Source organism: Equus quagga, chromosome 1, assembly GCF_021613505.1.
Source record: "Equus quagga isolate Etosha38 chromosome 1, UCLA_HA_Equagga_1.0, whole genome shotgun sequence".
In the NCBI taxonomy this organism is placed as follows: Eukaryota; Metazoa; Chordata; class Mammalia; order Perissodactyla; family Equidae; genus Equus; species Equus quagga.
This window is the reverse complement of record NC_060267.1, coordinates 135,518,031-135,530,902: the sequence shown is the minus strand read 5'-3', so window position 1 is coordinate 135,530,902 and position 12,872 is coordinate 135,518,031. Positions and strand designations below refer to the sequence as shown.

The window sequence follows — 12,872 nt, the reverse complement described above, 5'->3', positions numbered from 1 at the left end:
GAGCCTCCAGGATGCTCCTGGATAAACATCATCTTTGTGGCCACACATTGTTTTATGAGCTGAGTCATCAGACTGGCTGGCTCCTTAAAAGCTGCTGTCTGATTCTCCAGGCAGCACAAAACAAGGAGAGAAGATATGAAGCATAGCTCATTGAGCTTTGTAGAGGACCAGCATTCTCCAAAGGGGATGGGGGATTTATCATTATGAAGTTTGTTTATGTTAAAAATTACTGATTAACTTAAGTTCCAGTTAAGACAAAAAGATGATACCACCTGCATTTCTTGTATATTATATGCAAAATCTATTTATGGGCTATTTTTTTTTTTAGGAAGATTAGCCCTGAGCTAAGATCTACCACCAATCCTCCTCTTTTTTTGCTGAGGAAGACTGGCCCTGAGCTAACATCTGTGCCCATCTTCCTCTACTTTATATGTGGGATGCCTACCACAGCATGGCGTGCCAAGCGGTGCCATGTCCGCACCCAGGATCTGAACCAGCTAACTCCGGGCCGTTGGAGTGGAACGTGCGAACTTAACGGCTGTGCCACCGGCCCAGCCCCTGGGCTATTTTTAATAGTCACCAGTCTCAAAGAATTTGTTGCTGAAAACTTGATTCCTTCCTCACTCATCAAGTTGCAATTTACCATCTGAGGCAATGAGTTTAACCCAAAAGTAATAGTGACATGTTAAGTCAAACTATTTGCAGACTTCTTTGTTTCTTAGATACGTAGCTCAACCATGTTTATCTTTTATACAGCTACTCAATAAGATGTCTCAATGAATTTTTAATTAAAGCCAATGTGCCTATATCATGGAAATTTACTCTAATTAACTCAAGTTTCTGAATTTGGAGATTTTTGACTTGCAGAAGTAAATTTCTCAGTTCTCTTTTCCAACCTATTTCATTATGGTCTCAGGAAACATACAGGCAGATCATTCACCCAAGAGTATACGTTGAATTCCTGTTAGGTGGCAGGCACTATGTTGCATGGGGTAAAAATAAATGAAAAGCAATCTTTGCCACTAAAGAAGGAAACAGATGTTTGTCAATGTGCAAAGTGGACACATTTGATCTCTTGGAGGAGAGGGGGACAAGTAGGCGCTACAGGAAAGGTCCTCATGGGAGAGCAAAAATCATTTAGCCAAAGGCAGTTGGGGAAGATTTCACGGGGAAAGCTGACCTTGGAGGGTGAGGAGGACCCATGAGTTTTGAGAGAGGAGACTATATGGGCTGAGGAATACTGGATGTAAGGCCCAGCCAGAGCCAGAGAATAGCCGACACTTGTGTCTGGAGTTGGAATGGCCCTGGGGACTTCTAGGAGAGCAGTTTCCAGGAGGTGACAGAATCAGAAACCAGACCTTCAGAGACTGAGAGTCAAATAAATTTCATCGAAATAAGGGATCTGGAGTGGATAATTCTCCTTTGAAGTAAGTTAGAGAGAGGGGAAGAGAGAGGAAATGGGGGATGAGGATACCCACAAGGCAGGTGTTCCTGGGATCATGGAAGGAGCCTGTGGAACAGAACAGGGTGAAAATGGGGCACAGGGAGCAACACTGGTGCAGTGGGTTCCTGGGGATCCTGAGAAGGAGCAGGCAATGAACCTGAGTGGTGATGAGAACATTAGGATGAGTGAGTGGAAAGGAGAGGAGGGCAGGGCAGTGAGGCTCCTGATTTTCAGAGGCAAGGTGGAGGTCGGCTCACATGCTGGGAGGGGTGAGAGCAGATTAAGAGCCTCATTCAGTTGAGTGGACTGAGAGCCTGAGAAAGAGCTCAGAACAGATGCTGTAGGTATAGGAGAGTGGGTGCATAGCGCTGCCAAAGGCTGATTCTCCACAACATGTGCTACGCCCTTTTGCTTCAACTCAAGAAAACAATCTAAATTTAGTACAAACAGGCTCTCTAGGAGTCTAGGACTTATCAGACGCCCTCCTTCTCACCTTGATCCCCTTTCTTTCTCCTTGGCTGGTTGGGATTAATGCCCTCTCATTCCTGAGCTGAGGTGTGCAGTTGTGGATTGGGACTGTCTTCATCTGGGGAAGTCATCATCTAAGATGGATTCAGACTGAGAATAAAAGAGTAAACTTTGGGGAAATCAGTCCTTAGGTTCTGAAACTGTCGTCACGTACATCAGCCAATGGAGAGCAACTAGAGGATGAAATATGAGCTTTAAGGTTGTTTAGAAAGTCTCTGTAACTTGGCCCTACTTGCTGGATAGCTCCCTGGAGAAAGCTTTGTGGGAATGTGACTTCATTCCATGGTCCATGTTCCATAGTGGCCACTGGGCAGGGGTCTATCTTCCTGGAACAGTTAGCTACATAAACAAGGATCTCTCTTTTATTATTTCTTGGACCAAAAAAAAAAAAAAATGTATCTAGTTATCGAGAAACTCAGTCACTTCCAGAACATTTTCCTGGGGCAGGATTGGGCAGCCTTCATTGGTGGGAGGAGTCTATAGGTCAGGAGCTGGGAGTCTGTGGCAATAATCCAGGTGAGCACAGTTAGGCCTGGGAATACTAACCAATCATAAAGGACATCACGAAGGAAGAATCAACGAGATTTATTGATTACCAAGATATTCTTATAGTAGTCTTGTTTCCTACTCAACAAGTGTGTGCCAGGTGCTAGGCTGGGTGCTGAGGTACCAGAAAGGTGACTTTAGCCTGGCGCTTGCCTTCTGGGAGCTGACAGTCTTATGGGAGAAATAAGACACAAATGCATAGCTGGAATCACAGGCAAAAGAGCGAAGGATCCAGTCTGCTAGCTGCAGAATCAGGGAAGGTTTCCTGGAGGTGAGGTGATGAGCTGGGCTTTAAAGAGGTGGGGTGTCCAAGAGTGATAGCTAGGGATGACACCAGGGTTTTGACTTGGTAGTGCTGGTGACAGAGATGGATGGATCTGCTGGGATTACGGCTGGGAACACCATGTGGTCCAGATATAAGTGGAAAGGAGAAGTCCTGCAGTTGCCAGGACTATCCTGGTCTTTGATCAGTGGTTGACCTAGGGTCACAAGGTGATAGCTGTAGTTGTAAGAGTGACCGGATTCTTAGGGAGGAGAGAAAGGAGTAAAGTTTCAGGCCCTAGCCAGAGACTCAGAATGACTTGGGAAGCAGAAACCTAGGAGCAGCAGAGAAGGTGCCCAGGGTAGGGACCCGGGATCCCAGCGAGGAGGTGCTTCCCTCTAGGAAGGCTGCTGTGATTGTTCAGGCCCAAATATTTACGGCGCAGGCCAACTCACCGAAACAAGAACCAACGAGACGTCAGCTGTTTCGCCTAGAAGGCGTCCCAGAGACCAAAGAGCGAGGGGCACGAATATGCCCTACCTGGTTGTCCCGTCACGGCCCCACCTTGAGGGCCGAGGAGATGCTCAGGGTGGCTCGCGGGACCTTTCCGGGCATGAGGCTGTGACAGCGCTGTGGGTGACACTAGGATGGGTCTGAAAAGGGCATCGTTCCCTCCCTTCCCAGCTCTCCCCTCTCAGATTGGGGGCCCGCGACGAACTCGGCGTGTCTGGCAGAAGGCACTGGACGCTGAAGCCCGTGGAGGGGAGGCGAGAGCCTCCCACTTGTCCAGCCCTGCCTCCTCCAGAGCTTGCTGTCACCAAGGGCCCGCGCTGCGCCGAGGAACTAGTCCTGACCCCCGCGGGGCAGTCCAATCTCCTCTCGCGGATTTCCCTCGGTTGGCGCGCGGCGGTGGCGCGTGGGCTCGCGCGCGGGCTCGGGCGGCGCGAGCCCGGGCAGCGGCGCATGCGCGGGCGTCCTGCGAGCCCGCTGAGGAGAGCCGAGCCGCGGCGGCGCTGGGAGCTGAGCCGCGGAGCTGTGAGGAACTGAGCGGCGGCGCCGGACAGGTGGCGAGCCCGCACCCGCACCGCCCGGGACTGCTGGGTCGCCTGCGGAGCCTCGCGGTCCGGACGTGGCAGCTGCATCCCGGACGGCCTGTGAGGGATGCGCCGCCCACTGCCCCGCGCCGCCTGACCGCCGCCGCCTCGGCTCGCGGTGCGCCACAGCCGGGCCCGCGGTCGTCCCCGCCGCGCTGTCGCCTGGCCGCCGCGCCCGCGGGGCCGCGTCCGGCCATGTGGACCCCCACGGAGGAAGAGAAATACGGCGTAGGTAGGTGAGGCTTGGGCCTGGCCGCGGCGGGGGTTCCGGGGACGCGCCCGTGCTCTCGGCCCCGTATCGGCCCCGCCTCACCTCGCGCCCGCGCGCCCCCGCCCCTGCCCGCAGGCTGCGCGGCCTCGGCGTGGAGCGGGCGCGGGGCAAGCGCGGGGCGGGGGCGGCGGGGGCGCGGCGCGGGGGAGGGAGCGGCTCTCTGGGCGCCGGGAGGGCGGCAGGGGGCGCTGGCGGCGCGGCCTCGGCAGGTGCGGCCGGCGGGAGGGGCCGGCGAGGCCCCAGCGGCTGCCTGAGGTTTCTAGTGTGGGGCGCAGGGCAGTTTTACCCAAGAAGCCAAATCCTGGGAGTCTGTTTCCTCCACTCCCAAACCTCAGTTTTAATGTTTCCGCACCTGAGTTGGTGAGCCGGATGACTGTTTATTTTTGGGCTGGAACCTTACAAATAAAAGGATAAAAAACATTGACATCATTTTTCCCTGTTCAAAATTTTGCAGACATTTGACTACAAATGTTTAATCCATTTTGATTTGCAGTCAGTACTGATTTGTCTTCAGTATTAAAACTAATTACCTTACAGTGGGAAGTGTTATTGGCCATGTCTCAATGTTTAGTGTGTATTATAGTCACAATTTAGAAAAAAATCCCGTTTTCAGATGAAACCATTATTCCTCTTAGAATGTTCTTTTTGTCTGTTACAAGTGTAAAACTCTAGAAGCTAAATAATTCTCATAACATTCAACTTCTTAATAAGAATATTCGATAATTTGAGGGATTGAATGTTAGTTTTGCTTTTATAATGTTGGTGTTTTGTGGCAATTACATGGTAGAAGAGTTCACCCACATTGCATTATTGTAAGTCACCTGTCATCATGTTCAGTTAGAAACAGATTTAAGATATTGAGTGTATAGGGTTTTTTCCCCCTAAGCTTGTGATGAAAAACTGTAGATAGGGAATCTGTCTAAACATAGGTTTTTGTTCCCCATTTTTTACTGCGGTTCAATCAAGATTTAATTCACAGTTCACTACAAAATAACTTTTTAAACTGGCAGTAGTAACAAATGTTTATGGATACTGTCAGGCAAGTTATGTGAAATTGAATTTATTTAAATTTAGGGACCTGCAGAGAGAGCTTCTATGCTGGTAGAAAATGTTGTTTTGAAAGATACTTTTCTGAAGTTTTTAATTAGCTATGCAATAACAGCATGATAACATGCTAGGATGGAAGTGATAATAGAAGCCCTAGTTTCTGTTGAGAAGGAATTGGGAAACGATGCAAAGAGCCGTGATTAACCTCTGGGGACATTTTACCCTTTCTCTTAGAGCATTCCCTAAATACTAAATAGATTTTGTGAAATGAGAAGTTGATGGTTTGTCTTCTCCAGAACTTTCTCTCAGAACTGCTTAGCTATAAGAACAAATAATTGATGTGAAAGTGGTCACCTATCCAGTGGCACCTAAGTAATAATTTCTTTCCTTCTGGGGAGGAATCCTTGAGTAGTGGAGTTGGCAGAGTTCTGAGTCTTGGCTCCTCTTTGCTGCTGTTGTGGGCAAGTTACATAACATCATTTTCTTAATGTGTAAATTAGGGATAATATTTACCTACAGGGTTGTGAAAATCAAACGAGAGCATACCAAGTGCTTAATACATGTTAATTCTTTCTTTTCCCTTTAGTACTTGGAGTAATAATAACGCTAGATATTTCCTCAGGTTTGTTAGTTTCGAGGAGGCAATATAAGGTAATCAAGATAGGCATATGTGAATCTCAGAGTACTGGGATTTGGTGTGTGATTTATTCAGGAAGATGGAACGAAATTCTTGCATTCCTAGGACTGTGGGTTCAGCTTTAGAAAAATTCTTTCCTATGGAGGGGCACTGTGTTGGGCACAGGGCAGGACTTAAATGCTTGTTAAATGGGAGAGAGAGCTATTCTGAAGACATCAGCAGCTGTGATTTAGTGTAATTTAGATGCCTTTTCTGCCAAATGAGGCAACTCTTCCTACTTCTCTCGGAGCTTTCTTCCACTGTCCCTTCCTCAGTTATGGTCTGAAAGTTCTTATATAAATTGTTCAAAACTCAGGCTAGGGGCCGGCCTGTTGGCACAGCGGTTAAGTGTGCACTTTCTGCTTCGGCGGCCCAGGATTCACCAGTTGGGATCCCGGGTGCGGACATGGCACCACTTGTCAAGCCATGCTGTGGCAGGCATCCCACATATAAAATAGAGGAAGATGGGCACGGATGTTAGCTCAGGGCCAGTCTTCCTCAGCAAAAAGAGGAGGATTGGCAGCAGATGATAGCTCAGGGCTACTCTTCCTCAAAAAAACAGAAAAAACTCAGGATACATTTTTTTTGTAAGCATGTTAGGCCTACACTCCCAGGCCTTTTCATAAAATCCAGTTCCATCTATCAAGTAGCTTAAATATTGTACTTACAATGAGAAAAATAGTCAATTAAAATGGTATGTTAGCTGCATTGTTTAATTGCTAGTTTGAAGAGCTAACCATTATCGTTATTCCTATGAGAAAATGTTTTGAGTTCCAACTTTGATTTTTATGACCAACTTGGAGCACAGATTTCTCTCTGCTTGCTAACCCATAATCCTTTACAGCAAGGAGGGAAAACTTATACCTACTTCCCACCAATTTGGAGAAATTGCTCGGATGTTGGTGAGGGAAGAAGTCCCCTGTTGCAACAGTGCAAAGGAGTTTTTTCCACTGAAGTTCTTCATTTTTATTTGACATTAGTAAGGTTTTGGAGATCCTGTAGTAATATGTTACTGCCTTTTAGGCTTTTTATAATATAGGAATTCTGTACAAGTTATAACATTTTCAAGTTATTTGGTTTATTCACTTAGGACTAGGTGATATCTGAGCTTTGCTGTCCTTTGTAATATTCTGTGATTGACTTTAGAGGGAGGGGAGGCAACTACCCTTTTTTGAGGATCAAAGTTTGCCCTGTCAGTGTGCTGGGGATTCTCACTCGTGTTATACCATGTAGATTCCCAGAGCAGTCCTAATACTATCTTCATTATACAGATAAAGAAACTGGATCTCAGAGGTTGTTTAGTCCTTTTTGTCCTTCAACAATTGAATATTCCTCTTAATTTTCTTATTGGCGATGGGTAGTATTTTGTGATATACTTGACTCTCTTCCTGTCCTTCTCTGATAGTACAAAGAGCTGTTATTTACTCAACCCTTTAGCCCGTGTTCTGACTCCTTATGTCTCTTTCCCTCTTAGAGATTCTCAGCTTTCCTTTCTGTTGCCATGTATGCTTGGAAAGCCCTGCATCCTTCCATTCTTTATTTTACATTTCTAAGAAGCTTCCTGTCCTGAAGTGCATTTGGTGAGAAAAATCCAACCATTTTTGTGAAACATCTTTTTCCCATATTGATTGCACCCAAACTACTAAATATAGAAACCGAAGACCAAGAAAATACTTTTCCCATCTTCTTTTTTTTTTTTTTTTGAGGAAGATTAGCCCTGAGCTATCATCTGCTGCCAGTCCTCCTCTTTTTGCTGAGTAAGACTGGCCCTGAGCTAACATCCGTGCCCATCTTCCTCTATTTTATATGTGGGATGCCTGCTACAGCATGGCTTGCCAAGCGGTGCCATGTCTGCACCAGCGAACCCCTCGCCGCCAAAGCGGAATGTGCGCGCTTAACCACTGCCCCACCGGGCCGGCCACTACTTTTCCCATCTTCTAACAGCAGCAGCAGCAGCAAACACCAATAGCAAATAAAACATGAATGTTTGTAATTAAACTCATAAAATAGAATAGCATCAAAGATTTGAGTGCATATCTATTTTTTGGCATCTTAGAATTGGAAGCTACTTCAGAAGGTCATCTTGGGGGCCGGCCCTGTGGCCGAGTGGTTAAGTTTGCGCACTCTGCTTTGGCAGCCCAGGGTTTCACCAGTTCGAATCCTGGGCGTGGTCATGGCACCACTCATCAAGCTATGCTGAGGCAGTGTCCCATATGCCACAGCTAGGAGGACCCACAACTAAAAATACACAACTATGTACCCGGGGGCTTTGGGGAGAAAAAGGAAGAATAATCTTAAAAAAAAAGAAGGTCATCTTGTTTATTTTTCTGTCATGAAGTAAATTTTTTAATAATTCAGGCCATTTGTTGCTTAATTGTTCCTAATCCCCACTTAGTAGACCATGAAATATTTTCCACGTTACCAACCAGAATACCTTATGATTTAGTTTTGTAATGTTATATTTTTTTCTAATTTAAAAAGTAATGCATCCTTTCTGCCCTACTTTTACCTAATTTCATTTTGCTTGATTTTCCCCAGATAGGAAAAAAGAAAGTACTTAAAAAAAAAGTCATGAGTCCTTAAAAGAAATTTAACTTATAAAGATGCTGTGGTGCAGAGGCATCTGAAGGTGGGGAGGGAATAGATCCGTGAAACCAGATCTGAAAGAACCAGTGTTCAGAAAATTTCACTAAGTTTGTTGATAAATGGGCTACAACTGATTGAAATAGGATGAGGGCAGTGGGCGCTTTAGTTATGTGCTCCATGAGGAAATCCGAGCCTTTGAAGCCTCTGAAAGGGCTCCATACATCTGAGAGGTAAAGATATCCACTAGGGGTAGAGAAGATGTCATACACCCTGGACTTCATTTTATTTTGAAAAGTGAGGATGTATTCTCTGTTTTATGATCAGGAGTTTAGTGTTTACAGGAAACTTTCACATCATGATTCTGCTTGAGCTTTACACCATAATACCACCTCTCCCTTCTTTTTTAAGCAGATGAGAAAAAAAACTTTAGCTGAGAGAAGTTGTGATTGATTTAAGGTACTTAAGCCAATAAATTCTGAATTGAGATTTGAACTCAGGACTTGGGGATTCTAAGGCAAAGCTTCTTTCATTACACCACGTTGCCTCTGAAAGGAATTTGTCAGTACTGTATGTCTCTGGTTCAAAAGATAAGACATTCTCTACAGACTTTTCAATTTAAACTGCATAGTTAGATTTAAGGAATTTTATGTCTATATTAAACATTTTTATAAGACTACTTAGTTTTTGTTGTTCTGCTTCTGAATGTGATGATTTGCATTGGTAATGAATACAGATTCAAGGCATGACAAGTCAGAAGGCAGGTTTTTAAACAGTCCTGAGGAGTATGTTGAGTACTATTGCTTTCTTTTTAAGATACTGTTAGTAGGGAGGAAAGAAGTTAAATTCAGCAAACATTTGTTGAGTGCCTTCTCAACCCAAAAGGTCTGTTTTGATCTGTCATTCTGTAAAGCAAACAGGAAATAATCAATTGGAAATTATCAGCATTTTTAATGGAAAAGTCAATTTGCAACAGTATTTGATAGACTGTTCAAATGTTACAGTTCATTTTATCATACAGGTTCTAAGATTGTGCTTTATAAACATTAAGCTAAATTGTAAACATGACACCATTTTCTGTCTAGCATTTTTAGACACATTTGGAGGCATGACAGTCTTAAAAGAATGATCATTGAAATTGAAAGTACTTTGTATTCATACCACATTTTTACGTTGGTACTTAAGTTTAATTTTTAATAGTTTGTAAGTTGGATCTTTTTTTGAATTCTTGTGTCTTTATTCTCTTTTTTCTTTTTTTTAAGATTGGTACCTGAGCTAACCTCTGTTGCCAATCTTTTTTTTTTTTTTAATTTTTTTTCCCTGAAGCCCCCCAGTACATAGTTGTATATTGTAGTTGTGGGTCCTTCTAGTTGTGGCATGTGGGATGCTGCCTCAGCATGGCCTGATGAGCGGTGCCATGTCCGCGCCCAGGATCCAAACCAGCGAAACCCTGGGCTGCTGAAGCAGAGTGTGTGAACTTAGCCACTCAGCCATGGGCCCGGCCCCCCTTGTGTCTTTATTCTTGATGACAAGAAATTATTCCCAATGTGTAAGCGTTATTGGATATACTATATTAGGGTTTTAATTCCAGTGTTGTGCTTTTGCTTTAAGGAACAAACCTGTTTATGATTATGCTCTCAAGGCTTTCATAACGTCTCTTGACAGATTTTGTATGAAAAAGCAAGATTTTTTTTCATGTAAAGGCTCTGGGAACGTAAAAAAATTTCATAAATACATTGCCAGATTATTTTAGCTGTGGCCCAGGTACTTGCAGTTGATTTGCTATATCACACATTAGGATACTCTAGTGGAGATAATTACTATGTTGGGAAATGTCATTCAGAAGCTTCCTGTTTTCCTACTTATCTACAGTGGAATAAAATTCCTACCTCCTGCTACCATCTGTTTGTTTCTCCCTCTCTCTTCAAAACTCATTCATGAGCTCTTGCTGATTGATGAGTGAGGACCAAAATTGATGGAAGAATTAGCATATGATAAATGCTGAACTTTATTTATTATAGACTTAATATCTTACCTCAAACAGATGTACATTTGGCCTTTATTCAAATACATCTAATGACACTGCACTCACCACTTTTTGGGACAGCTCATTTTATTGTTAGACAGTTGTGATTAGAACGTTCTTCCTTATTGAATACAATAGACTCCCTGTAATTTCTTATTAGTCCGTGTTCTGTGTCTACATATAAATAATTTGTATCATAGCCCTTCAGTAATTCATAAAATTTTAGAATTGTGAGGGATCTTAGCGATAATATGGTTTAAGAGTCCAGAACTATGTAAGACTAGTTGGAATAGTTAACAATCATTAAGTATTTACTGTGTGTCCAGCACTTTCATGTTATGGCTCAAATTTGCTTTCTGTCTCATCTGCTGACCTATTTGTACTTTACACTTTAGCCAAACTTAACTTTCCCCAAGTCCTTCTGTGTGGACTTCATTATACCAGTGCTGCCATGTGCCAGGACTATTTGTCACCTATTAAACACTTGTTATTTGCTGCTTCATGTCTTTGTTCGTATATTCCTTCTATAAGGGGGCTTTTACCCTGTCTTCATCTCTCAAATTCTTTCCTATCTGTCAAGGCTCCTTTCATATATTGCTATCTTTGTATATCTTTTTCTAGGCCTTTGACCATACTCCTCTCTATCTCTAACCAGATGGGTTTTATTCTTTTAAATTCTATAATTTGTACCTTACAGTGGTATATTTATTTTATCCTCTTCCATTAGATTAATGTCTAACTTTTGACTATAATCTACAATAAGAAATACATTTAAAATGATCTCTTATGTATATACATATGTATATTCACATAAATATACATATATGGATGTATATGAAAAAGTTAAAGTTTCATGATATAGTACTGTGTATTTTGTACAGTGTACTCTGATATTTTCTGTTCATTTCTATTTCGTTAAAAAATATTGGTAGCAACTCACTCGATTTTGTGAGCCATGGTTAAAAAAACACTGCTTTAGGCTATAAATTCTTAAAATTAAGGATTGTGCTATATTTATCTTTGTATTTTTTTTAAGATTTTATTTTATTTATTTTTTTCCTTTTTCTCCCAAAGCCCCCTGGTACATAGTTGTGTATATTTTTTTAGTTGTGGGTCCTTTTTTTAGTTGTGGCATATGGGATGCCGTCTCAGCATGGCTTGATGAGTGGAGCCATGTCTGCGCCCAGGATTTGAACTGGCAAAACCCTGGGCCATCGAAGTGGAGTGCGCGAACTTAACCACTAGGCCATGGGGCTGGCCCCTATGTTTGTATATTCTTGACGGACATAACTCAGTATCAGGCATGTAGAAGGTCTTATACACATATTCGTAGCATTGAATTGGACATTTTTTGTCAGTGTGGCATAAAACCTGATTTTTGGAGACTTTTGAGCTGCCATTTCACACTAATTACTCAGATTGAATTTATAACAACTAAATTGTAGGTTTTATTTCATATGAACTGAAGTCAAGCTAGATCTCCTCCGTCTTGAACTTGTATGATTGATAATAAACATAAATGTAAAATTTTAGTTTTTCATAAATGTAAAAGTTTCATTTTTTTAAAGATTTTATGTTCATTTCTATTACATTTCATTGAGGGGGAGCATATTTGGCTTGCCTTTGTTGGTCTAAGTTGGGGGAGGTGGCGACTAGATGTATTTGGCTCGTCAGTACATCCTGTCAAGTCTTTTTGAAGCTTGAGTTTGTTATCCCACATATTATTATCTTTTATTTGAACCTTTAGCTACACAATTGATAAAATTGTCTTCTGTCTTTTTTCCAAGTGGCTGATGAAAATGTTTGACAGAATCAGAAAAAATTTTATTATCTAGAGGGAAGTGTCCAGTTTATAAAAAACTAGATTTTGTTGTGTCGTGTTTTGAATACAAATTATCTGGCTGACTTATTGAACGTTTCATGGCAGTGCCAGCTGTGCCACCTTTGTGAACCTGACTGTGTTTGGGGTTAGGGTCGGCTCCTGACCAGACCATGGTCTGTAGCCAAGGAGGAGAGATGCTGCTAAGAGGTCTCTGTGGCCTTAATTTTAAGTGTGGGGAGTGACAAATTTTAGCATTGAAAAGATGTTAAGTCCATTTTCATCTTTATGTACAGGAGGAAGGGTGGCACCAAACTTGTCTTGAGTTTTGTTTCTGACATCCTCTCTACATTCCCTGCACTTTAGATATGCTAGACAACTCCACCGTTTTCCAGACAGGCCTGTAACTTTCCTACCTTTGTTGCTTTTCTCAGGTTGTTATAATATGACAGGAATGCAGTGACTACCTTTCTCTGCCTGGGGAGTGCCAACTTAAAAAGCTCAAATGTCATCTCTTCTTTGATGCCTTCCCCAGCTCTGCCCAATATAAATAAGCACTGCTTCTTGCTCCTACAG

At 43.0% G+C, this 12,872-nt stretch overlaps 1 protein-coding gene across 1 annotated transcript in view; it reads left to right on the top strand.

The window, feature by feature from the left end:
- The first annotated feature begins 3,799 nt into the window (after positions 1–3,799).
- The window catches only part of DOCK3 (dedicator of cytokinesis 3), a 441,430-nt gene continuing 432,357 nt past the window's right edge, over positions 3,800–12,872 (top strand). Inside the window, exon 1 of the mRNA XM_046674809.1 lies at positions 3,800–4,106. Coding sequence (XP_046530765.1) covers positions 4,070–4,106 — 37 coding nt within the window. The 5' untranslated portion in view covers positions 3,800–4,069. The remainder of the gene's footprint in view (positions 4,107–12,872) is intronic.